Source organism: Solea solea, chromosome 19 (genome assembly GCF_958295425.1).
Source record: "Solea solea chromosome 19, fSolSol10.1, whole genome shotgun sequence".
Lineage (NCBI taxonomy): Eukaryota > Metazoa > Chordata > Actinopteri > Pleuronectiformes > Soleidae > Solea > Solea solea.
Window position 1 is genome coordinate 18120676 of NC_081152.1, and position 25618 is coordinate 18146293.

General features: G+C 39.9%; 2 protein-coding genes across 4 annotated transcripts in view; both read right to left on the minus strand.

The window, feature by feature from the left end:
* The window catches only part of LOC131446159 (protein unc-13 homolog B-like), a 62960-nt gene that overhangs the window by 14536 nt on the left and 22806 nt on the right, over nt 1–25618 (minus strand). For all 3 annotated transcript variants that reach the window (XM_058617214.1, XM_058617213.1, XM_058617215.1), the window contains 15 exons: nt 16160–16447; nt 15979–16069; nt 9740–9789; nt 9294–9372; nt 8215–8289; nt 7198–7417; nt 6879–7106; nt 6636–6777; nt 6318–6487; nt 3707–3822; nt 2822–2985; nt 1492–1642; nt 1298–1366; nt 1091–1180; nt 162–299 (listed from right to left, as the gene is read on the minus strand). In XM_058617214.1, the coding sequence (XP_058473197.1) occupies nt 162–299; nt 1091–1180; nt 1298–1366; nt 1492–1642; nt 2822–2985; nt 3707–3822; nt 6318–6487; nt 6636–6777; nt 6879–7106; nt 7198–7417; nt 8215–8289; nt 9294–9372; nt 9740–9789; nt 15979–16069; nt 16160–16447 (2071 nt within the window). The remainder of the gene's footprint in view (nt 1–161; nt 300–1090; nt 1181–1297; nt 1367–1491; nt 1643–2821; nt 2986–3706; nt 3823–6317; nt 6488–6635; nt 6778–6878; nt 7107–7197; nt 7418–8214; nt 8290–9293; nt 9373–9739; nt 9790–15978; nt 16070–16159; nt 16448–25618) is intronic.
* Nucleotides 10126–13092, minus strand: LOC131446160 (uncharacterized). Its single transcript, XM_058617216.1, has 2 exons — nt 10550–13092; nt 10126–10369 (listed from the first exon to the last, which is right to left on the minus strand). Exons 1-2 carry the CDS (start codon nt 12741–12743, stop codon nt 10293–10295), a joined length of 2271 nt encoding a protein of 756 aa, XP_058473199.1. The 5' UTR covers nt 12744–13092; the 3' UTR covers nt 10126–10292.

The window sequence follows — 25618 nt, forward strand, 5'->3', positions numbered from 1 at the left end:
TAGCGTAGCAGAGGCAGATATACTTCATTCAATAAATTGATTCCCCACTACTATTTGAAAACAAGGTCACACTCGTCACACAGGTCATTTCAGAGGAGAGATAAACAGCTTGTCTTTAGCCTTGTAGCATCAGTGTGGCGACAATTCATGTTGTGACTCACTGAGTCCACGGGCTGGTACTGTCTGTTGTAGAGCTCGTGGCAGTTATTGAAGATGTAGTCATACGTGGAGTTGAGACAGGCCTTGACACAGTCCCTGACGACCTGACTGGCTCTGGGCGGCGACTGTAACTCCTGGACCTGAACACAAGACAGACGTACAGAGGGATAAACATGAGGCAGTGGGTCACTGTCAACACTCAATCACTGTTTTTCAGTTCAGGAAAAGAAGGAAAAAAGATATCTAAATGTGCCAGGAGTGGTCAAGAAGTCACAGGCTTATACGAAGGGAAAAAAAAGAAACAAAAAACAAAAAGAAGAAAAGAAGAAAAGCTAAACTTGCACAAATTAAAAGAGCTATAACAAGTTACTAAGAAATAGCACAATAATAGCACAATATCCAGTATATATATTTCATTTCTTCTTTTCTTTTAAACAACACAAACCTTTGGCCCAATGAATTTTAGAGTTCCATATCTGTATACCACGATGTCTATATGAGAGTTATCCATATTTTAAATTCTTAACTAAGACAAGGATAATTCAGAGAATAATTTAAGGTTAGTAAACAAGAGATATTTAAAAACTTCATAGTTTGCTGATGATCCCCAGTGATCTTGTAGCTTTATTATAAATGTAATCTATATGTTTTATAATAAAATATAGCAGGATGGTTTATTTAAAGTGACACAATGTGTGACTTTAACCTTCAAATAATGTCTCCAAGATTATTTTGTTGATACATCAACTCATAATGGCGTGAATGTCTCCTTTATCTCATGGTTTCAGGTCCGTGCCACAAAAAGAACTCACGTTACCTAGACACATATTTTACGACAACTGTGAAGGGGAAGCCAAGTCCTACATTGTTTTATTTCAGTTTAATATATTTTGTAATTGAGTAAATGTCCATGAAATATTATTTTTGGTACCTTCATCCTGAAGAAGGTGATGCTGGTTAGAAGATCCACTGTGGATTTCAGATCCTGCAGTCGATCCTTGCTGCTGGCAGGAAAATGGTTCTACGGACAGAAAATGATGCATTTAGTTGAGATTACATTTTCTTTCTCTCTCTCTTGTGTTTGGGCATGAACACAATGTAAAGCCTGTAAAGACCTTTTTTTATTTAACAATCTTACCCTGTATGTGGAGAGGTCGATGCGCAAGGAGTTGTGCAACTGGTCCAAGAGCTTGACAAAGCGTTCTTTCTGTTTGTGGAAGGGAAATAAAACAATAAAATAAGTCGGTGATACAAGAGTAAAATGTGAAATGATGTGTGCGCAGATGTTTTAAACACATGTGTTTTGCCCTTTTGTGCTACAGTAATACAAACCCCAAAATTGGAGGCAGCAAAGCGGTCGGAGGCGGACACGTTGGTGGAGGCGGTGGTGTGGGCGTAGAAGGCATTGATATTGGCCAGCAGGGTGCTCATCACTGCAGGAACCCCGGGACACATGTACTTTGATGACAAACAGGCAAAGTGACTGGAAAGAGAAGCGATAGAAACACAAAGCCTTGGTTAAAGACACAAGGGCGACAGAGGCCTTCTTCTTTCTCATGTTTATACCATTTTATGTCATATGTGATTTATTTTAAACAAGCAAAGAGTCTGATGCCCAGATGAGATCAGGTATTTTTGCACACAGAGAGAAAAGAGGATTTTTGTTTATTAAATCAGACATTGATTTTTGTAAATATGGAGGATGTGACTCAGACTCAGTTTGCTGTTTACGTATGAAACTGTAAATATGTAACAGTTGCAGCTGTCATTTGCCTGACAGATGTTGTGATTTTGATTAGATTTTTTTTTTTATATATATTGTTTGATGGAGTATTAATGCATGAGACAACATCAAATATTAGTGTTCCTGATGCAATGCAGTGATGGGAATTTAAAGACATAAATTGTTTCCAACATTTTATGTCAAACAGAACAATTGCAAATAAATGAATTGTAATTAACTGTGTAACTAAATCTGCTTAGAGTGCAACTAAAATTGTTTTCATAATTGATACAACCGGTAATTAATGAATTGCTTGGTCCATAAAATGTCAGGAAATGTTGAAAAAGTGTCACTTTGAAAAATTTCTTTATGATACTGTACAGAGCAAAGCAACAAAATAATATTCATATTTAGGAAGCATAAAAAAACCACAAAAAAACAAAAACAAAAACAAAACCCTGTTTAATTTAATACCAAATCAAATAAAACAAACTTAAACCAATTACTTAATTATCACAGTAGTTGGCAACATTCAGTAATCGATTAATAATCGAGTAATCCTTGCACCTCTATCATGATGGATAAGGTTTGTCAGACTGATGTGGACGTACAGACTGATGTGGACGTACAGACTGAGGTCTTGTCTCAACCTAATGATCTCTATTAGAAAGAGACATTTTGTCTCGCTGGAGGACGACACGTCAGAGTGAGCCTCCTGTGAATGATGGGCTCAGTTAACAAACATCTGTACAGAGTGTGACATTTCATGGAGATAAATCTACCCTCGACCCGTTTATCATCCACTTCCCTTCACCTGAAGGCCAACGAGAATGAAGACACGAGGGAGAGGAGGAGGAAGAGGAGGAAGAGGGGGAATGATGATGTGACAAACACGTGGACAGTTACACAGAGGGCAGCAGTGTAAGCGTCAGAACTCACGTCATGGCCTGGTAGATGGACTCAATCCCGTAGCGCATGGCAAACTCGTCCACGATTTCCTGCGCCACGTCTTCAAAATAGACTTTCCATGCGTCGTCTCCGCGAGGGTCAGGGATTTTCACCACACCTTGACCGAGCATGTCGTTGGAGTGATGGAACAAGTTCTGTCATGACATTACAAACATTAATGCAGGAGTGTCACGATAGATAGATGGATAGATAGATACTGTATATCCACTGTGTGAACACACTTTGAGATGCGACATGGTTCTCAGATTAGTGAAATGTTAAACAAGTGTTTTTAAAACTGGTTTCTTCAACTTTCACTTAATTATCTGACATTTTATCGTGAGAATTGTCATTATTATGTGATTCATCACTTGAATCACCTGAAGCTCTTCCTGTTTGGTTAGAGGTCGTTTTGAAAACATGACATTGCTATTTGAATTGGGCAGTGACTAAAATACTTACTTATTATTTTTATTATGTTGCTGTTTTACTTTAGTTTTTTATTGATTTATACCCTTTGTGTTTTGATGTGCCTTTAACTCTGTAAAGGTTATATAAAATCCTGGTTAAATAAAGGTAAATAAATATATATATTTATATTTATATATATTTGACCGTAACTCCAGCTAAACTGTTTTTTATTATTTTTTAGTTGATTTATTCTGACTTCAGTAAATTACATGTAATGAGTTCCAAAATGTTCACAGAGTGTTTTTACTTAGTCTTTCATTATTCCTGCTCATTGTACTGTGTCTTTGTGTCTTTGTGTTTGGTAATTGCTCATCGGCTTTTCTTGGGGAAAAAAAGGGATCTCAATCTCAAAGAGACTGTCGGACTAAATGAAGATTACACAGTGCAGTTTAAATGTAGAATCACCTCGTGCAAACACGTGTACTGCACGTGGTACGGAGCCACTTTCTCCTCTCCCTTGATCTCCACGTTGATCTGGAGGCGAATGGCACCTGACACGGCCGACTTGTCCGTCCTCTTCTCTGTAATTAAGCACAGCTTCAGTCACGGAAGCAGAAGCAGCAGCAGCTCTCACACACTCTACAGTATCTGCACACTCTTGATTCATAACTCACAGCTCAGTGACACGGAGCCACATGAAACCAGGTCTGTTAACACACCACTAATTACAGGCCGTTGAGGCGGCAGTTCTATTGTGGGGGGTTCTGTTTGTACAGTTTTGATGGCAGCGCGGAGCCGGCAGCGCTAATACAAGTCCTCCAGCTGATGGTGAGGAAGACTGTGGCAGTGGGCTGTGTGGATCTGTGTCTCATCACCAAAGACACTAGAGCTTGAGCTTGTCTGGAGGTGGAGCACTCGGCGGCTCAGCCCTGCTATTTGCCCCGACAGGCGCATTATTAGGGGTAATTTGTACATGTCGGCAGAGCGGTCGATTTCCGACCACAGCGCTGCTACTTGGTAATCACACATCAGGAGGACAAAGTGGGGGGAGAGAGAGAGGAGGGAGAAGAAGAAGAAGATGGAGAAGAGAAAATGCTGTCCACGGAGTGTACGACAAGACTGATAATACACTCTGCTAAGTCCTAATTTGATTGATTTCGCACATTAAATGTACAAAAATAAGAAAAAAAAAAGATAAAAATAAGTAAATATATAAATACAGTGCAGGAAGAGGCCGAGAGTCTACTGGACTGAAATACACAAAAGACAGTATGACAAAATACCACAATATGTCTTTCTATAGACAAATGTTTCCCCAACTTTCAATATAGGGACCCAGTTTTTAAAGATGGCAAAATACCAGGACCAAAATCACCACATAAAATGTGCCAAGAGCAAATTTGCACATCATATAGCTGAAAAAAATAATATAATTCTGAATTGAGATGGTAAATTAGTTTAAACTTCATTTTATGCATGTTATTTAAAACATATAAACATAAATCTGAAATCTGAACTTCTGCTAATTTGTTTGGGGACCCCCCCCCCAAAAAAAATCTCCTGTGGCCCATCTGTGGGTCCCGACCCAGTCTTTGAGAATCACTACTTAAGACAATAGTAAAACAATGCATTAAAGGAAAATACATGAAAAAGAAAAAAGCTAAGAAGCAGTTTTTCAGGAATCAGAATTGTTTTGAACTATTTATAGAGGAACTAGTGTTCAGCTAGATGAGAAACATCGTTTCATAATCTGCATTTTTGATATTTAGGAAGATGACAAACTGCTGACTTAGGAGTTAAATAGTAAGAGACTTGTGAGTTTGTTTTAAAATAACTCTTAAACTGCTAAATAAACAAGAATAAAAACACATAAGTGAAAAATATTGATGTCATATCACAGGAATCTGCAGTTACTTGAATAATTGTACTTACCTGAACTATAGTGTGAGTGTATAGAGTGTTAAAAATAAATATACTGTAAATTAAATGATTGTGGTAAAAGAAGATTACCAATTCTCCTTTTTACACCAATAGATATATTTACCTTTCTGTGATATAAAGGCATTTCTACAGAACTGATTGTAATTTTAGATCAATGCTTTGGATAACAGAAATATTTTTTGCTAATATGAAATCAAACATATTCAATTGAGCACTTGATATTTCCCTGATAAAGCAGCAGTAGATTTATAGGCACATTAATATTCAGTACAAAGCAGTTCCAATGGAAGATTTATTACTGTCTCAGGGAAGTCAATTTCAGCACTTTAATCAAGCAAAAACCAGAGATGCACTTTGTGCCTAAGAACTGATTGAATTAACCTTACGTACAACATTTGTTTTGATGATAATAATCAAATTAAAATGAGATGATACTTCATCTTCACTTTACCTTAAGTATATATGGACCAGTAGCTCTTACACAAAAACATATAAATCTGGCCAAACAGCAACTGTTTTAATGAAAATGTCTCCTTAGACCATTTTTTTTTTTTATCCGGCTGTAATTGTCATGCAGGCCGTTACAGGCCTTTAAGTGGTTCCAAATGATCGCTGCAGGTACAGGAGGCGAGGGTAATGAAGTGAGCGGCAAACAGAACCAAACATACAGTACAGTGTGTAGTGAGAATGAACCCAGCCTCATCAGCTGTAAATCAATACTTGACAAAAGAAAAACAACTTGTCACATACAAGTGAGTGCACAAAATGGAGGGGTTAAAGACGTGAAATGGGAGCCTTATTAGGGAATAGCAGTCAGGTTTTATTAGATGGCGACTGGCTATAATCTAAAACCATGTTTCTCAAAGTGTGGTGCGTGTACCACTGGTGGTACACGAGCTTCCCCTGGTGGAACTTGGAGGTAAATCAGAATTTTGACCAGAGAGTGTAGAAAATGAAATAAATTCTGCCTCCTGTGAAAAGTCTGGAGTTGACTTTGCTCGACCTGTTTACACCACTGTTCTTTAACATGGCGTTAATTCAAGAGCTCTATATTTTCTCAGGTGGTGCTTTGACTAAAAAGTTTAAGAACTACTGAACTAAAAGACAAACAAAAACACAAAAACAGCATACTGACCCAGGTTATACCAGACGTCCATTTCGCCACTCAGCGTTCGAACTTCGATAATACTCTGGCCGAGGAAATCATCTGATTCCCTCTTCAGACGCTGCTTCACCCTCGACTTAATGTCGTCGTCCTCGTCCCACACGCGCACTTTAATCCGGTCGGAGGAATTGTGACACTCGCTGATGGAAAAAAAAAAAATGAAAAAAGTCGTAAAATTGTAACTTTATGTGCTGTGAATAAAGAGAAAATAAGAATCTAGGTGAATTCTTCTTAACTGGACTATTATCTGAGAAATATATAAGTGTTTGAACAGAAAATTTGACTCACAAGTGGAACTTCTCATCCCACACAGGATTGAGGTTACCAAAAATGGTCTTGGTTCTCTTCTTGGTCTTGCCCACCTGGACAGTGACGTATGGATCACTGGATCCTGTTTTGTCCTTTGCTTGAAGTCCTTGTGCACAAACGACTTTTGAAACAAAAACACAAAACTTTAGCATTCCCATGGATAACAAGTTATGCTGCAAAGACGGACGCTAACTCAGCTGTGGAGGTTTTGGTCGCACTCACCTGTGATGGTGATCTTGGCCGACCACTTCGAGGTGCCGTCCAGGACACTCTGTTTGATGGTCTTCATCTGCTGAGCGTGGATGGCTTTGCTGATGATAAACACTTCCCTGATGAGCTCAAAGATTTCTGGTTTGTTCCTCTCGCGGATCTTCATCCTGTCCTTCATGGCCATGATGATGTTCTGAGTCTTGTCTTCAGCTCCATGTTTGGAGCTCTTCTCTGCCGCACCTAAATTTAGAATCACACAAATTGGACGTTCCTCAGTTGTAGGAGTGAACAACATGAGCAAATATGTGGGTCAGAGTGGGGCAGTACTCACGCTGTAGACAGTCGGCGTTCAGCAGCTCTTGGCACTTCTCGTGGCACTTGACGCCGCACTCGGAGCAACGCATGCCTTGGCGGGCGATTCCCCACAGTAGCCCCTCGCACTCGTAGCAGTACGTGGGTGTCGTGGCAGTCCACACTTCAAAGTTGTGTGGTGTCGTGCAAGATATGGGGTAGATGAGAGCCTGCAAAGTCTTCTTGTACACGTGGCTTTTCTATTGAAGAGACAGCAGAAGAGCATTTTAAGATAAAATGTTTTCTTTTGGAACTTGTACACACTCATCGGCCACTTCTTAAGGTATTACAGTGCTTGTTGACGTAAATATCTAATTAGCCAATCATATGACAGTAACTCAATGCATTTAGGCACGTAGATATGGTCCGTTGAAGTAAAAAAAAGAGTGTCAGAATTAGGAGAGGTCGGATTTTCAGAAACAAACATCCCTAGGGTTTATAGAGAATGGCTTGAAAAAGAGAAAATATCCAGTGAGCAGCAGTTCTTTGGGGGAAAATACCTTGTTGATGCAAGAATTTGATGGAGAATGACCAGGCTGGTTCAAAATGTAGGAAGGTCAACAGTGATTCTGAGGTTATTTTGGGAAGAAAGCTGCTGAATTTTGCCAAATATAAAAAAAAGTCACAAATATCTGGGTACAGCCAACATGATTTAAGAGTTTGATTCAGGAGGTTAAACTTTTACCACTTAAGGACAGACTTAAAAATGCCTGCTTTTAAGATTAAGGAAGTTCCTCTTTATTTATAAGCTGCCACAGTTGTGCTTGTGTTTGCTTAATTTAGCATTTTTTAGGTCACATCATCTCCAACACACATGAAAAACTACGACCATGGTCCAAAAATATAAAAGCTGTTAATTGAAATTCTACTTTTTATGTGAAAGCAACATTGACTGGACACAGAAAAATATTCATGAGTGCCTTAATCGCATGAAAAACAAAGTCTTCTGTACCTAATAAAGTGACCAGTGAACATAACTTAAAGGTCTCATACTCACCAGCTCCTCGTCCTTGATTGAGGACCGTGCGGCCATAGCAGACGCGATGCCCGCCTTCCTCGCTTGGACAAGGGACTGAACAAGATTTTACAGGGAAAAAAAATGTTGTTACATTGGCATTTAAAACACACACATGCACGCTGTGCAACCCACAACCAAGCACACCCTTAAATTGTCTCTGAAGGAGTGAGTATGGTTAAAAGGGTGACTACGGTGGTTATAAGGAAGGTGAGTAGGGTTAATATACACACAAAGCTACAGTTGAGAATATATATATATATACACAAATATATATATATATATATATGCATATATATACACTCACACTGATACACATAAATATACTGTATATATTTGCCTATTTTATTAAAGTACCACTAATTATTATTAGTACCACTAATCTACCAAACGGGTGAAGTTAACAAGTCTAGGAAGAAAAATAATGTTAAATCAAGGTGAACAATATAAAGCATCTGCCAAAAATGGGGTTAGTAGTGAATTCAACCCGTGTATTTTTGTAATTAATTTGCCATGACACACAAGGTAAAGGAAAAAATACCAAAAAAAAAAAAAAAAAAGATTGTGTATTTTAATAATATCAAGTAGTCCCATGACTAAGAAGAGGGTGCATGCAAATGTTTTAATTTGCATTGAATGAGAGAATCTCCAATCAAAGAGATCAGCATGCTACAGGCATTTAAGCTCGAGGACAACTACTGATAAATTTGTCCTACTTGATATTTTAGTGGAAAAAAAGGGAGTGGCAGCTGGGTTCTAAAGGACTTACCATAGCCTGACCAAGGAGAGTGAATGCATTCAAGAGAGGTGTGGGAATAGTTTCGAGTTTAAGAGAGGAGGGAGGGAGAGAGAAATTAGAAGTCTGATTTCATATTTTTGTCTCCATTTGTTGATAACAATCTCATCCCGTTATGCAGCTCAAAAGGTCAAATAGTAAGTGTGACTTCTGTGGTGGTCACACAAATAGAAAGACATGAGGTCACAAAGAAAGATCCAAAACACACACAAGGTGACATGATGACGTACAGTACGTAGAGGAAAAAATAATGATTAGTACTGACCACGTCGCTGACCAAGGGGATGGGCTTTTTTTTACGCAGGTCTGGCATGCTGTCAATCCCATACAGACCAGAACCACCACTGTGCATGGACAAACATAATGTTAAAGGTTAGATTAGAATTCACTTTACAGATCCCACACTATGGAAATTCACTTGTTAGAGCAGCAAAGGAGTCAGAGGTAGAGAAGTGACATAATATATAAAATAATAAGCAATAATTAGAATGAGAAAAATCAAATGCAAAAGAAACATAATGAGTATATAATATGTATACATATGTGTCATTAACTACAAAAGTAAACAATAATGAGTAGTATTGCACATACTATAAAAATAAAGAATAACTTTAAATGTTATAGCGACTGCAGCTTATCCAGTTATTTAATAAAAACTCACAAAGGGTGAAAAATAAAATAAAAATGTAAATATGAACTATATATACTTACCCTGGTTTGACCCAGGTCTGTCTAATATTATTGGGTTCTTCATCTCGAACCTAAAGAAGATATTAAAAATAAGAATTGAATGTGACAGCTTATAGTATTTGACACATAACAGTGATAAACAAAAAAATCTGGTTTAGTTTCACCTCTCTGATGTTACAGAAAATGCAAAGTAAAATTCAAACAAAATTAAAATGAACCTTGATGACCTTGTATTTTTTTTTGTCTAATTATTTTAGAGACACCCTCAATAACCAAGAACTATTTTATTTATCTATTTTATTAATTATTCTTTCATTATTGTCCATTCATGTGTCTTTAAAAAGTAGAGATTCTTATGGGACTATTAGGAAAACACAAAGCATATAAATAAAAATTAGAACCAGAAAGCCAAGTGGAGAGTCATACTCTAATGCTGCAACACATTCAACCAAACAATAACATCGCACTGCAATTTACAAAAAGATTAGGGAACATTTTTCAAATAAATTATGTGAAGTGCTTTGACAAAGGACAAACAAAACAAAAATGGGGTAAAAAAAAATCAACCAACAAATCAAAAGAACAAAGGACAGAGGCTTAAATGTGGAGCCAACATTAGACAAATAACCTGATTATCTTCTTTCCATAACTCTGCAAAGATAAAAAAAATTACAGAATTATTAGAAATGGTGTGATTTGAAAAGCAACAAAAATACCAGATTATATTAACTAAGGGAAGTTCCCCCTTTTTAAAATCAATAAAGTCAAATCTAATCCAATCTAATAAATTTCAAAGTCATGCATTTTTACAGAGAAACTAAAAAAAAATACCTGGAAAAAACTCATCCTGAGATTGGGATCCCTGAGACCCTTGGGAACCATGGGATCCTTGGGAACCATGAGCAGATTTGGACAGTCTGTGACGGCTTTGCCTCTTTTCTTTCAGAATGCGTTGGAAATTAGCGATTCGCTCTTTGTGGCTGGCATTAGTAGGCTTTACTTCATCAGTCTGGTCCAGAACATGGTTTTCACTGATTGGACTTAACCACAACTCATCTGTGCTGAGCACTGAAACCATTGGACTCTCGCCTTGCTTTAGTGGGCAGTGGTCTGGTGTTTGGTCAACGCTGGACAGTTCCCCATCCGTTGGACGTTCTTCACTATTCTGTGGAGTTTCAACAGAGTGATTCCGAGCAGGGATGCGGGGGGAGCTGCTTGCTTGTTGGGGGGATGCTAGAAGATTTGAACGGTTTTCTGGGACCTCCACACAATCCACATGGACTGGAGCCTCATTGTCCTTCTTCGGAGTATGCTGATCGATGTTTTGTGATTGACCAATGTCTCCTCCTGTATAATCCATACTGCTCTGCATCTCCTTGGGTTCACTAGTTTGCCTGACAGGATGTGGAGATGCGTCTGACCCATTTCCATCTTTCTCATCTTCAATGTCTGACCCTTCTAACTTTTTTAATGCTCCTTTGAAAGCTGACTGGAAAGTGAGTACAGCCTTGCTAAAAGTGGTCACATCAAAACCTATATTAGGGCTCCTGGGAATGCTCTCCGAGTCAATTTCAGAAGATGTCTGGGACAAAGTTTCTCCTTCATCTCCTCTGGAGATGCTGGGTTCTGTCCACTCCTTGTCCAAACTCTCGGCAGACCCTAAATCAAGAGTGTTACCAGATGATGGATCATCACAGTCTGTCAAAAGCACAGTGGAACAGCTCAGGCTCCTTGAGGGCAGACTGTCCAGTTCATTTGCACAGGCATCCATAGTGTGGTAACCTGAACTGTATGAGTATGGATAGTTTGAAGGATAATTGCAGTCCAGGTTTGCTTCCTCCAGTCCAGTTTGTAGTCTGGGGGATCTCCAGTCCATCGTACTGGTGGAACTGGTTTGAGAGTTAGGATGGAGTCCAAACAGCAATGAGAGTTGCTCAGAGCTTTGTGACAAGTTGCCTGGTGTACTCTGCATGTCCTCTGTGTCCCAAACACGTAGACTATTGTCAAGCTCTTCTCCACTGATATCTGCACAAGAGCAGATGTCCTCCTCACTCCATGTACCTTCTCTACTTTGACTGTGTGGTATTTCAGCTGGAGGCCATCTGTCATACTCTGTGTCACCAGAAAGAAAGCCTCCTTCTGGACAGCTGGAACTGTGACAAGATGACAAAGAACTGGTACTTCGGTAGTCATTGCCACAGTGAAGCTCCAGATAGCAAAGATCAGGGCTTGTAGTTGCTTGCATTTTCATGTTTGAACTCTTCTCTTGCTTTTCTTGGTCAGTTTGCTGGTTTGACCGACTGACAGCAACTCCATCAATGTGCCATTGTGTGGATGTTATCTGAGAAGGAATACATCCCAAGTCTGTTCTGCAATCTTTACGATCCAAAACTGGACTAGGATCTCCACAATAAGGTGTTGTGATGGCATTCTGTCTACCCAGGCTTCCACGTCTAACTCGAGGTGTTTGAGAAACTGGACTAGGATGAGGTGATGCTGAAGCCCCAGAGTACAGTTCACCTATTTCACTGAGCACTGCATCAACACAGCAAGACACTTCATCCACAGAGCCTCGCACAGACGTTAGATACAGCCTCAGGTCAGAAATTTCCTCCTGGATCTTGTTGATGCCCTTGAGCTCTTTTAGGATATGTTCCACTAAGTTACTAGAGCCTTGTTCTGCTTCATCTCGCTCCGTAACCACTTTCTCTTCTTTATTTTTGGTTCTTTCAGTGAGCCTGGGGATGGTGTTACCCAGAACCATAATTCCATCCTGGTGGTCAGAACTGCTGCTTTCTTTCGAGCGGATGATGTCCCCTTCGTTGCAGGTAGAACATTCTGATGACCTGTCATGATTAGATGTATCCTCTGCCCCTTGTTGGCAATTCTGCAGCATTCTGTGTGGGCTTTGCCCCACAATGGGGCTATGTGACATCTGCTGATGTGGCTCTCGCTTTGGCGACAAAGGGCCCAATTCTGATGTGTAGGATTCATCATGACCACTGAGGTGTCCTCTGGTGAACATCCCTGAGAAATGTCACTCTTGTTTATTTGGACAATGGACAAACCACTGCCTTAGTAACGCCACCTTAGAGTGGTAGAGCAAAAGTTGGGATTTTAAACTTCAAATGTCTTTATTTTACTTTACAAAGTGCTGCAGAATTTAAAAAAAGTCACTACACTGTGGATGACAACAGTTTTCTGTACAATACAGTCATTTGATAGACAGCACTGCTATTTTACTGACCTCCTAGTCAAGAGTGGCAACTTGCAGAATGAGCGCCATGCAGCTGCTCAGATCTCTGTAATTAGGATGCTTCAGAAAAACAGCACAGTAATTAGATGACAGGTCAATTCTCTCCTCTATGGCTATATCATTCTTTCAGACCCAGACCAGCTGCACAGCCTGATGGCTCTGACCCATGACTTACAGTCTGAACATTACAGGGTGTACTGAGAAGCCAAAAATGTGCAACATAAATCCGACAGAAGTGTGCAATCTTGCAAACAAAACAAAGCTCCCTCTTATGCTCCACTCACTCAATCATAATCAATTAATAGTCACAGCTCAGTGACCACTGAGAGGGGATTTGGACACTATTAAGATAATAGCTTCAGTCTCAAGGACAAATCCTGTAAAGCTCAGACATAGACAGGTAAGAATAATAATAATGCCGCCTTAAACTGGACACAGTTCATTATGATAATTTAACGTATTACACTAATGCTTAAATCAATGAGTAGTTCAACATCACAAACCAAATGATGTTCAAATCAGATCACACACTTGTGATAACCAGTGGCTGTTTTCATGTTCCACTGTATGTGCACTCTAATCGTCAGTGATTTATTAGGTAAGTGTCCGGGATAAAGAAAGGTTGATGGGACTTCTTAGGGGTCAAGCCATTTTTCAAGTGACTCATGGTAACAGCATACAGTAATCTATTTTCTTTTATCACTAAATGCTCTGTAGCCTGGATTTTGAAGTTCTCAAGAAAGAATTAACATTTGTTTTATTCTTATTTCAGATTTACAAGCAGAAGTTTACAAAGTCTTTGAAAAAGAACAAACATAGCATATATCTCACATAATGAGTATTAACATTTAATCTGTTTCAAGTCTGCACAAACTGACTGAATAGAATGAAGGAAAAAGGTAAAACCTCACCTCTCAGGACGGACTATGAGATTATAATCCTGATAATTATAATAAGGAACAATTTGCAGATATCGTCTCTCAAGATGATTTAAATCCACATAGATCATCCATTAGGGAGACTTGATGTTTTTTGCAAAAAAATAAATCCTTGACTGTGTCACTGACAGCCTTGCTCAACCTCAGCCAGAACTTTGTTCACCGACGTCGACACAGAAAAGCTGAATCCTTCATTTCTGCAGCAGTGGCAAACCTCAATCTCGAGGCAGTTCACCCTCAGTTAAGTAGCCATCTGTAGATCCCTCCCACCTTCTTCCATGCTCCTTCTTCTCTCTCTCTCTCTCTCTCTCTCCCCCCATCCGTCCTCCGGTGATGTATTCCAGCAGCACAAAACTTGGCTGCAGAATTCTCACGTCTAATTTGCACTTGTTTTCTGGTTTTCGTGTCTGCCTGATGCTGCAATTTCGCAACATTACACTCTTAATTTGAAAAACTGTTTGCCAGAGTGTAATCCCACATGATCAACACATCTTTTCCTGCACTCAATCAGTGGTGTCACTGTGCTCTTTTACCAACCTGATGAAAACATGTAAGATAATGCTTCCTGACATCGTCAAACTAGTTTTTTTTTGTATTATTGTTTTGATTAAGAGACCCCTACTGGCAGAAATGACATATTGTATTTAATTGATAGTGAAATGATTCTAGCAGTATGGATCCACTGCCAAAGAAACGAAGAACATATTTCATCTGCTAACAAGAGGATGTTCTCCAGTGCCAGGTTTACCATTGTTATTATGCTGGTTACTGAGACACTGCTTGATGGATTAACAACCCATTCTAATTCATTACAGTCGTTCAAGCATTCGCCTCATGTCCTAAGTGTTTCCCCAAGTCCTGTAATAAATGGCAGTTAGACAGCTTCCAGCTCCGTATTTATACTCATGTCTTCAGTCAGGCATCATTTAAAAGGACACGTTCGTCTATCAACCAGTCCATGAAAACCAATCATTATAATGGAGGCAAGTGATAGTGACCAGAGCTCCTCCTTTACTGCCACACTTATTACTGAATAATAAGGGGGGAGGAACTCCACTTAGTTGAGATGTTTTCATTATGAACACCCTGGAAAAATGTCTATTGGATTTAATGCAGTATTGCAAATGTGTGCTCGATACACATCATCCAGAAAGGGTTATAGACTCTGTTTTTTGTATGGTGACACATGACCTTTGGTCAATGACAACGATAAAAGGACTGCCATAGCCTTTCCTACAATTAGACTGGATTTACAGACAAACAACTGTCTAAACCTTTAATTTTCCTCTGAAAAAAAGTGTAGGTGCTTTAAATACTCGGGAAAATACAAAAGCATGAATGTATGTATTTTGATTTAATACCTGATTTAATTCACTCTGGGCATTTACCAGACATGTTTGCCTTGTATGTGGATTAATTAACTTTTATTATTATTATAATAATTATTGTTATTATTATTTTTGTTGTTGTTGTTATTATTATTAATGTCTTACCTCGTTGAAAAAAAAGCTTGGTGTAAGAAAAAAGCTCAATGTGTTTCACTGATACGAAAGTTTAATAACCATGAATATACAGGTGGGTATTGGTGTAGATTCAAAAATTGCAGTAAGAACAATTGTAATATATTTTAGTGCATCTTCTTAAACAAACAGAGAGGTTCAACTCAACCATTTAAAAAAAAATAGCATGATATGAGAAGTCAGACTTAGGCTGGGCAACATATACATATGTATGTATGTATGTATGTATATATATATATATATATGTATGTATATATATATATATATATATACACACACATATATACACATATATACACACACATATATATACATATATATACACACACATATATATACATACATATACACACACATATATATACATACATATATATACATATATACACATATATACACACACACACTGTATATATATATATATATATATATATATATATCTACATGTATAAATAAATATACATATAGTTATATATGTGTATATCAATCGTGATATAATTCTAGTACTAGTACAAAACAGAGTATAAACAGAGAAGCAGTTCCTACCTCGCGAAGCTGAACCCTGACTTTATTGATGGCCTTCAACCAACGAACTCTGGACGGAGAAAACGGTAATGGTGGTCCATCGTCATGGAACCTACGTAACATAACACGAATGTACGAGTTAAGTGGCAGAAAGAGATGAAGAGAAATTTTTCAATTCTTAAAAAAAATATATCTGTTGTACCTTAGGAGTTTAGAGGATCCTCTCTCTGATGGGGTGTCATTTTTCAGGCTATGTCCCATTTCTGGAGAGAGTCTATGTATCTCCTGCTCACCAGCGGCAGAGTGACCATTGGTGTGTCCATTTGCGCGTGGCTGTCCATTGGTGGAGGGGTGAAAGCCGGTGCTGTGGTAGGAATGAAATGACTCCTCCACCTCTGAGCCTCCGGTACTCTCCTGTCCAGCCTCACTGAGCTGGGAACTGATCTGGCTCAGGTTTCCCGACGACCCAAAACGACTACTTTCCACTGGACTACAATAGCAAGAGAGGAGTGAGGAGAAATATAAATTTTTTTGGATCAGAAGAGGGTGAAAATACATTTTCTGTGGTTTGCATTTCACACTGAGATAAGTGAGGGTTGTTACATAAAACATTTTTTATTAAAAAAAATGTGTAAAGTACAGAGTAAAAGATTTTTTGGGATATAACAAACCCCACTCATCAACACTGTTTAGCAAAAGTTCTACTGTACTTCAATCAATATCCTCTCTAAAGGAACAACAAACTAGCACTACATTATTGCCTCAGAATATAGCCAACCTTAGGGAGAGGCTGTTGCGTGTTGGAAAATAGTTAAAATGTAAAATACTGGCACACAAATTTTTAAGATACAACACACTGATATTCCTGACTACACAAGTATTTCTGCATATTTTTATTGTCATTTACTGTCATGCTCTCTCTCTTTATCAGATGAAACACACATTTTTAAATAATCACTAGTATAATAGTATGTATTAGTAAGATTGACGTGGACAGTAACATATGCAGAATTGATCTGTGTGCATTATAGACATATAAAAAGATAACACAAATAGGAATTCCTTCCTTAAACAAAATTGACATTATTTGTAATGTTGCAGACAGACTTTGTTAACTGACAATTTTTTTCTTATTTTTTTTATCCAATTATGTCCATGTTCACGTGTTTGTAAAGTGTACAAATGTGCAAATTTTGTTTTTTAAGTTTCATATGATTATATGGGAGATGCTAAACACAAAATTAAACACATCAAAGAATATACACAAACACAGACACATGTATGCTCAAGCTAAAAATGAAGTCAAACTGGTGAGGATGGATTGCAAAGCTGGACAGGGAATACACTTTTTTTCCAAAATGTCAATGCATCATAAATGGCAAGAGGTAAGACCATTTATTATGCTTTTACTAGCCTTTTTGCATTCAATAGATCCTTCTTGAACTGGTTGTCCAGCTGCACTCCAGTGGTAGAACCTGCAGAGGGGTTTGTTTCTACAAGTCTTTCCTTCTCCTTTGGGACGAGGGATGCTGAAGGATCTACTTCAGGAGTGGAGATGCAAATTTGGGGGTTTGCTACACCATCTGTGGAACCTACCAATTCAGGTGTTGGGGTATCAGGTGTTGCAACCTTCTGTGCATGTGTCTGACTATTTGTTTTGGGTTGAGATGTTATGACTAGAGTAGTCTGTTGCTTCGGTGGCTCTGCCTGCCAAGGAAAACTTATCTTCGACCCAAATAATGAAATAGTTGGTGCCTCTTGTTTTCCAGCAACATTTTTGTCATCTTGAAATAGGCCCCCAGAAAGATTTTTGAACCCTGAAAATAGACCACTTCCTTCTTCTGTTTGAGGCATTGGTGGAGCACCTGAAGGAATTGCTGATGAAAATAGGGATCCAAAAGATTTTCCTGTTTCACTTGGTGCTGATATGAATCCAAACAGAGATTTGGTGGTCTGAGATTGTGGCTCTGTATCACTTGGCATTTGATTGGGCTGAGGTGCTGCATCTACTTGTTGGGAGTTGCATAGGGCTGATTTGTCACTTTCTTTACTGTTGGAACCTCCTTTAATGATCTCAGGCTTCTCATGTATCAATTTTTCTCCAACAATTGACGTTTTTCTTTCAGTCACATTTATCTGATGGGTGAGGTCACATGTAGGACTTGTGACAGCAGAACTTTCTGAACAACGTGCCTCCAATTCCACAACACCACTACTTGTTAGGCTGCCACACTTTACTTGATCTTTGTCTGTTATAGATGAGACGACCATTTTGCTTGTACCAGAATCTGTAGGACATGGAGCTACTATAGGTGTTACAGTTTCATTGAAATTCTGTGGCTGTACAGTGGTGCTTGCTGTTGGCTTGGGTTCAGCTGGAACTGTTTCAGATGACTTAGGCGATTGTCCCACACCTCCAAATAACGATCCACCAATGCCACCAAGAATTGAAGCTCCACTCGTTGATCCCGCAGTCTGAGCAGTAAGACCTCCAAACATTCCTCCAAGTAAAGAACCACTTGACTGTGCTGTTGCTGCAGATCCACCAAACATTCCACCCAGTATTGATCCACCAGTCAGTGGTCCGACAGGCTTGGAAGTGAATCCTCCTCCAAAAAGCCCACCTAATCCTGAGCCACCTGTGATTGGGGATGGTGTTGGTGGACCAGACTGAGAAGCAGATCCTTTAAATAAACCTCCCAGTATGGATGCCCCTGTCTGTGGAGCTGTCTGGTTGCTAGACCCCAAAATACCCCCTGATACTGATGTTCCAGTTTGACCAGTAGCAGCTTGGGGTGCTGTTCCTCCTAGTCCAAAAAGTGAGTTGTTTTGGTTTTGCTGAGGACCTTCATTTGAAGAAGATGTTGGTTTGAAAAAGGAGGACACAAAACCTGCAACTTTATCTGCTTGTGAGTCACTAACAGTTTTATCTGGCTCTGGATCTTTCTGTTGTACCTGGACCCCAAGACTTTTTGACTGAGTTTCCTCTTCTATTGTAGATGGAATTGTATCTTGAGTTGATGAACCACTTGCAAGCTCTGGTCTTGCAATTTGTTGTGCTGGTGCACAGATTGCTTTTTGATGGATATCTTTTGCTAAATCATTTGGCTTGTCAGTAACTTGACACGTACTGTCTACACTGACATTGCCATCAGTTTTTTCAAAGCTTGCCTCAACAAATTGGGGTGTCCCAGGTTTTACAGGTGCTTCTACTTGCTCTTCACTGTCGGTAACTTCAGATATTTTGGCACAGAGTGGATCAGTTTTAATCTCATCATTACATTTCGATAGAACAGGTACACCTGAGGTAGTGTTGATAATATTCGTATTTGATACTGTCTTGTCATCAGTAGTTGTTACTGTAGCCATTTGAGACGATGTTGCTGGTGGAGCAGACCCTCCAAACATTGAGAGCAAACCTTTGCCAGGTATCTCATTGGGATCTGAAGCTACTGGTAAATTTCCAGCCACTGGAGATGTGTTAGACTGTGCAGTTACTGTTTGAGAATGTGATCCCCCTAGAATACCTCCCAAAATAGAGGTAGTATTTTGGGTTGCTGAAGTTTGGTTAGCCTTTCCAAATATTCCGCTCAAGGATCCACTATTCTGAGATGTTGCAATTGAAGCTGCTGATCCTCCAAAAATCCCTCCCAAAACAGAACCCCCTGTCTGTGATCCAGCTGCCTGGGGAGCAGATCCACCAAATAAGCCTCCCAGTAAAGATGTCCCTGCCTGAGTCGCAGAGCCTCCACTCTTATTGGTACTAGCCTGAGGTGCTGAACTTCCAAATAAACCACCTAGTAATGATCCTCCTGTTTGAGAGGCAGGTGTTTGGGGTAATGAGCCTCCAAACATTGACCCTAATATAGAACTTCCAGGCTGTGAAGAGGGCTGGGGGGCAGAACTTCTAAATGCAGAGAACAATCCTTTGTCTGGCATGTCCTTGGGTGCAGACCCTGGATCACTAGGAATAGAATCTCTCTCTTTAGCACTAGACTCTGTGGTGGGCCCTGAAAACAATGAAAGTAAACCTTTCCCTGGACCATCAGACAACAGACCAGAAGCTGTCGGCACTTTAATGGGAGGAGAATCATGAGGTGCACTTTCAAGGCTTGTTACTTTTTGCACAGTTACGCCGTCTGAAATTGGTTCCTTAGATACAATGTCAATTTCTTTAATTGTGGCATTTACAGTACTATCTGTGGATTCTTTTGTTTCTAAATTGCTTCTTGAGAAGTCACTTGAAATTTGACTTGTTGTTGCTGACACTGCAACCTGGTTAATAGAAACCGATGGCACTTGGGAAACACCTTCTTGCAAATTAAGAGTTGATGGCTCATTGGTAGCTTTAACAACGGCAGATGAGGAATTAGAAGGTTGCTGTGTGGGATTCATCACATCACTAAAAACAGAGAATATACTCTTTACAGATTCTTTGGGTGGTGCAGTCCCTGGCATAGAAGATTTATTTGTTCCATCAGTTCCTGTTGTTTGAGAGGTACTGGGACTGCCAAACATAGAAAACAAAGCTTTTCTTGGGCTTTCAGTGGAGTCAGATAAACCACCCAACATTCCCCCAAGAACAGAGGTAGCTGGTTGCCCTTGTGGTTGAGACTGTGGTTGTGGTTTAGGTTGTGTCTGAGGTTCACCTTGTTGGGGCTGTGGTTGGGACACTCTTTGTTGCGATGATGTGGCTGGTTGCGGAGGCTGTGAAGGAGTTGGTTCACTAAACATTGATAAAAGTCCCTTCCTTGGGCTCTCTGTCGAAGATGATGACCCAGACAAGATTCCCCCTAGAATAGATCCTGGTTGGGCTGAAGACTGTTGGGTGCCAGAACCACCAAACATAGAAAGAAATCCTGTGGACGGGGACTCCTTTGGAGGAACAGTTCCTTGTTGAGTTGTCTCAGCAGTTGACTTATTTTGAGGTGATGATTGCAAAGGACCTGATCCTCCAAACATTGTTAATAAACTTTTACCAAATGATTCCTGTTGAGGAGGTTGTGAAGCTGCACCTGGAGGATGAGGTTGAGACAAGGACCCAGTTTTATTTGCAGATTGAGGAGGATTTGGTCCACTAAACAATGATAATAGACTCTTTCCCAGTGATTCCTCCTGTGGAGCTGTAACCGGTGTAGGTATTTGAGGTGTGGGTCCAGACTGGTCAGCTGCTATTGAACCTGTCAGCATTTCTCCAATTGAAATCCCAAATAGTCCACCAGATGGTTTACTTCCTGCTTCTTCTTTTGATTTTTCTTTTGGTGGCAATGTTGTCAAAGCAGGGCCTGGAGAAGAACTGGGGAGAAATACTTGTGAAACACTTTTGTTGGGGGGGTGAGTCTGTGGCCGAGAGGTACCATTTGGATCCAATGTTTGCTGTATTTGTAAATCCTTAGATTTAGATGCTGATGTCAGGGAACTCTCTGTAACACTACATTTCATTTGCTGTTTTTGTGGTGGAGGGGACTCGGCACTAAACAGGCTGCTAATTGAGCCAAACAGATTTGACACTCCTGTGGTCTCTTTATTTGTGGTAGCACTGCCTGGCAAGGAAGCAGTGCTATCAGTTTTGTTTTGCTGATTGGGAGGTGTCTGAGATAGTTTGAGGGGATCTGGCTTTGTTTCCTCTATACCTACTGCAGATTTCAGGAAGTTCATGAAGCTTGCCTGTGGTTGTTCGGAGGGTTTATCCAATGGGATATCCCCCAGTTTATTAGTTGTGGGCTGTCCAGGTGGTTGAGATTTAATAAAAGATTCTTTTGACCCTGAAGGCACTGTGACAGTGGGTTGAATTGGTGGGGATGATTGTTGTACCATGGTAGTCTGACGAGAAAGTCTAGGTTTTTGTGAAGTTGTATGTGAATTAATTGAGAGGGGAGTTACTTGAGCAGTAGTTGGTAGTGTGGGCAAGTTTCTTCTCTGTATGGTAGCTGGACTCTGTATTTCTTCTTTAACACTCTTGGGCTGAGTCACAGCAGCAGTAGATTCTTCTTTGACAATCTTTGACTTCAAACTTTGAAAACCTGATAACAAAATATTCTTAGAATGTTTATCAGTAGCTGGATCATTGGATGAGGTATTAGTTTTGTCCAATTCCACCTCGGATGTTTTGCCCAGAAAAGAGGACATGAGGGAGGATGTTTTTCTGACTTGACGATTTGGCTGCTCTTGTCCTGGTGATACTCTCATTCTCCATTCTTCCTCTGATATATCATCTGCATGCTTCACTACAACCCCATGGGATGAACGTCGCCTTTGGTTTGGCTCGTAACATTTATAAAGTAGTTGCTGATGCGAATTTTCAAGGGGAGAATAGCTCATGGAAACAGCAACCTTTTGAGCAAGGAATGACTTAATTTCCTGGTTGTTCCAACAAGGACCAACACGGTCCTTCCTATGACAAGAAAGGTCAATAACACCTTTGCACTGGTCATCGTAAACATTAGATTGTTTCGGATCCATTCTGACTTTGTTTAAAGAGTAAGACGTGAAATCGTATTCTTGTTGCCCTTGTGACAGAAAAGAATTTTCAAACATCTGAGAGAACTGCTCAAGATTTAAATTCATTATCTGATTTCCTTTTCGATAGGCAGCAGATAAATCTAAGGGGGCATTGAGAAGAAGAGAACCACTCTGATCTTGACCGGGTAGCCAAAGAATTTCATCCTCATTGTAAAGTGGAATTTTAAAGCCACAGACTAAAACCATTTCATTGTGCAGCCAAGCACTGGGACAGCTATCTAGTTTCTGTGTGTTTCCACAATACTCGCCTTCAGGGGCACATGCATACACATTTTCACCTGTTGTATCTGTAAGTAAGGCATAAATGTATTCATGATCTGTGTACACAAAGTAGCCACAGTCACCATCGTCTGCTGGCCACCACATTCCCTGCTCCAAAAGTGAAAGCCACTGTTGATACCACTCAGTGTCTTCAAGATATAATGACTCTTCTGTCTCAGAAATGGCACTAGGATGACAGCCTGAATCTACTGGTCGATCTAATGGACTCTCATAAATTGTGCCATCAGCATGAAAAGTCTGCAAGACTGCATTATCTATTCCATATTGCCAGTTTGCTGAATAAGATAAGCTTGGTGCAGTCTCTTCATAATAGCCTTCATGATATGAAACCCCATTCAAGCTGCAAGTGCTACCATAATTACATAACTGAACTTTCCCAAACTTGTCAGTACTCTGTTGTTTAGTAGATAAGTTCAGAACACCCTCCTCACTGGGAAAACATTGTACATTTTTTAAGTCTACATTATTACGCCATACTTTCTCCTGGGGATACAAATCACCACTCCTGTGACCATCTAATTCATATGGACCAACACACCCTTGCCATGGTGCAGGGGAGTTATTTGGTTGAGAGATATGTGAAGAGCTGCCATGAAGAACAGATGCCTGTAATGACTCACTGCTCTGTTTATAACCTTGATCTTGTCCTTGAAACTGATAATTCAATGACTCATTCTGAAACTGCTGCCACAGAGCACTTTCACGGATCCATTGGTTTTCATCATAAGAAAGACTTTCATAGGGGGACAACTGACCCTGGCAAAGACTTTGCCTTGTAGCTCCATACAAAGATGGAGTACTTCCTCCCACGAATGGCTGCATGTTCTTGATTGGAGAAACTGAACGGCTTTGTAAAATTGAATTAATATTTCCTGTACTGTAAGCCATTGTGTGACCTGACTGAAGTGAGCCAGAATAATATAACTGAGATAAATTACCTGTGCTAATTGAGGAATATGATGCCTGACTCTGATGAGATTTTGCAAAAGTAGCTGATGTTCTTAAGTCTAAACTCTCAGTATCAATTGAGACAGGTGGACTGATTAAAGCATGTCTGCTCTGTCCTGGATTGGGAGAGCCGGGAATTGTCCTTTGACCGCTATCCTTTCCAAAAGCTGGGGTCGTTCTTTGTAACAAGCCTAGATCTGTGGACGTCATTGATATTGTTTGTTGTTCTTTGATTTTATCCACAGTTTCAGTTTGTTTATGAATTAACGAGTCCTCAGTTACATTTTTACTGAATAGTCCAGGTAAAAACCTATGTTGGGCAGTTTGTGGAGTTCTCTTCCCTTTCTCCCCATGTTGGTCTGAAGATTGTTGTGTTATATCAGTGTACAACTTTGTTTGCTGTGGGGCGTTTGTTGTGATTGAATAATTGTGGGCTTTTGGATGCAGTGGTTGTGCAGTTGATGTTTGACAGGTTGTGTCAGTGTTTTCTGGTGATTTTTTTAACTTGTTGAACAATCCTAAGAGCACTCCGGGTTGATTTTCAGTCTCTGGCTGATTGTGAGCAGTCTGGGTTTGAGACAGTGTGATATGCTTTTGTGTCTCATGTATGACTCCCGGCTGTGGCTGAGGAGTCATATTTTCTGAGGAGGATTTGAATAATCCAGAAATTAAACCACTTGCTCGAGTAACATTTTGTGCTGAGGTATTTTGTTGTGTTTGGTTATGATGGGACACTGGGACATTCATTGCCTTTGTCTGTTCTTGGCTGGGTTGTCTTGGTGTAATCCCATGCTGAGCTGATGTGTGTTGTTTGGCATTGATGTTGTCTGCAGAAGCAAATTTAAAAAGTCCAGATAAAAGACCACCTTGTTGTGATTGTGACTGCTGGAGTGGAACAGTATGTTGTCGAGTAAAACCTGGTTTACTTGTGTCCTGCTGGACAACTTGCTGACTTGATGCCCTGTTGTTGAGATGAAGCCCTTTGTCTGAACCTTGAGTATTCTGTTGTTGGAAAACCTGTTGAGTTTGAATATTTTGGCTGCCTGAAACATTCTCAGAGGACGTAAATTTCAGCAATCCAGATAACAGTCCCTTTTGAGGTTGTGTTTGTGGAGGGTCGTTTAAAACCTGTTGCTGACCACCGTAACTGCTGTTAATGTCCCTCGGTTTTTCAGCTTCAGATAACTGTGTGTTGGGTGGTATATTTTCTGTTGATGAAAACCTCAATAGCCCTGAGAGCAGCCCCCCCTTTGGAGGAGCTGAAGAGGTTTGTGGTTGGGGAGAGTGATGAGGATGCTGCACAGGATTATTGCCACTGGGGGGTTGATTATCAAAGGAAGCCTGCTGTGTCAAACTGCTCGATATGTCACTAGTAGAGCCAAACTTAAGCAGTCCAGATAGCAGTCCTCCTTGTTTTGGTTGATTAGAACCCATATGAGAGACATTCTCAGTTGAGCTTCCTTTAATAAGACCTGTCAAAAAACTTTGCGATTCAGGCTGATTGGGAGGTTGATGCTGCAGTTCATGAGTAGATGCTATTAATTTTTGATTTGATGAATGTTGTTGTTGTGAGCCAGTTGGTGCTTTGCTCTCCTGAGATTGCTGATTAGTGGAAAAATTCTGGTTTGAAGCAGGGGAGGCAGATGTAGTGTTAAATATGCTGGAAAACCATCCCTTCTCAGTGCTCTCCTGGGGCACAGCAGAATTCTGTGTGATGTTTTGTGGACTGGACTCATGATATGGTTGCACAGGTTTCTGTGTGTTCATGGAGGCACTAACATCATCACTTGATGCAAATTTTAAAAAACCTGAGAAAATGCCTCCTTCTGATTTGAGGGGTTGCTGAGTGGAGACATTTTCAGAGGATACGAAAGGGAGTTTAGGCTTATTAGTCAATGATGGGTTCTCT

What these genes read in the sequence shown, in the direction of transcription:
- LOC131446160 (XM_058617216.1), bottom strand. Translation starts at nt 12,743, where the DNA reads ATGTTCACCAGAGGACACCTCAGTGGTCATGATGAATCCTACACATCA. An exon ending in TCAGGATGAGTTTTTTCCAG is followed by an intron (nt 10,370 to 10,549) that starts GTATTTTTTTTT and finishes TTATCTTTGCAG; the next exon opens with AGTTATGGAAAGAAGATAAT.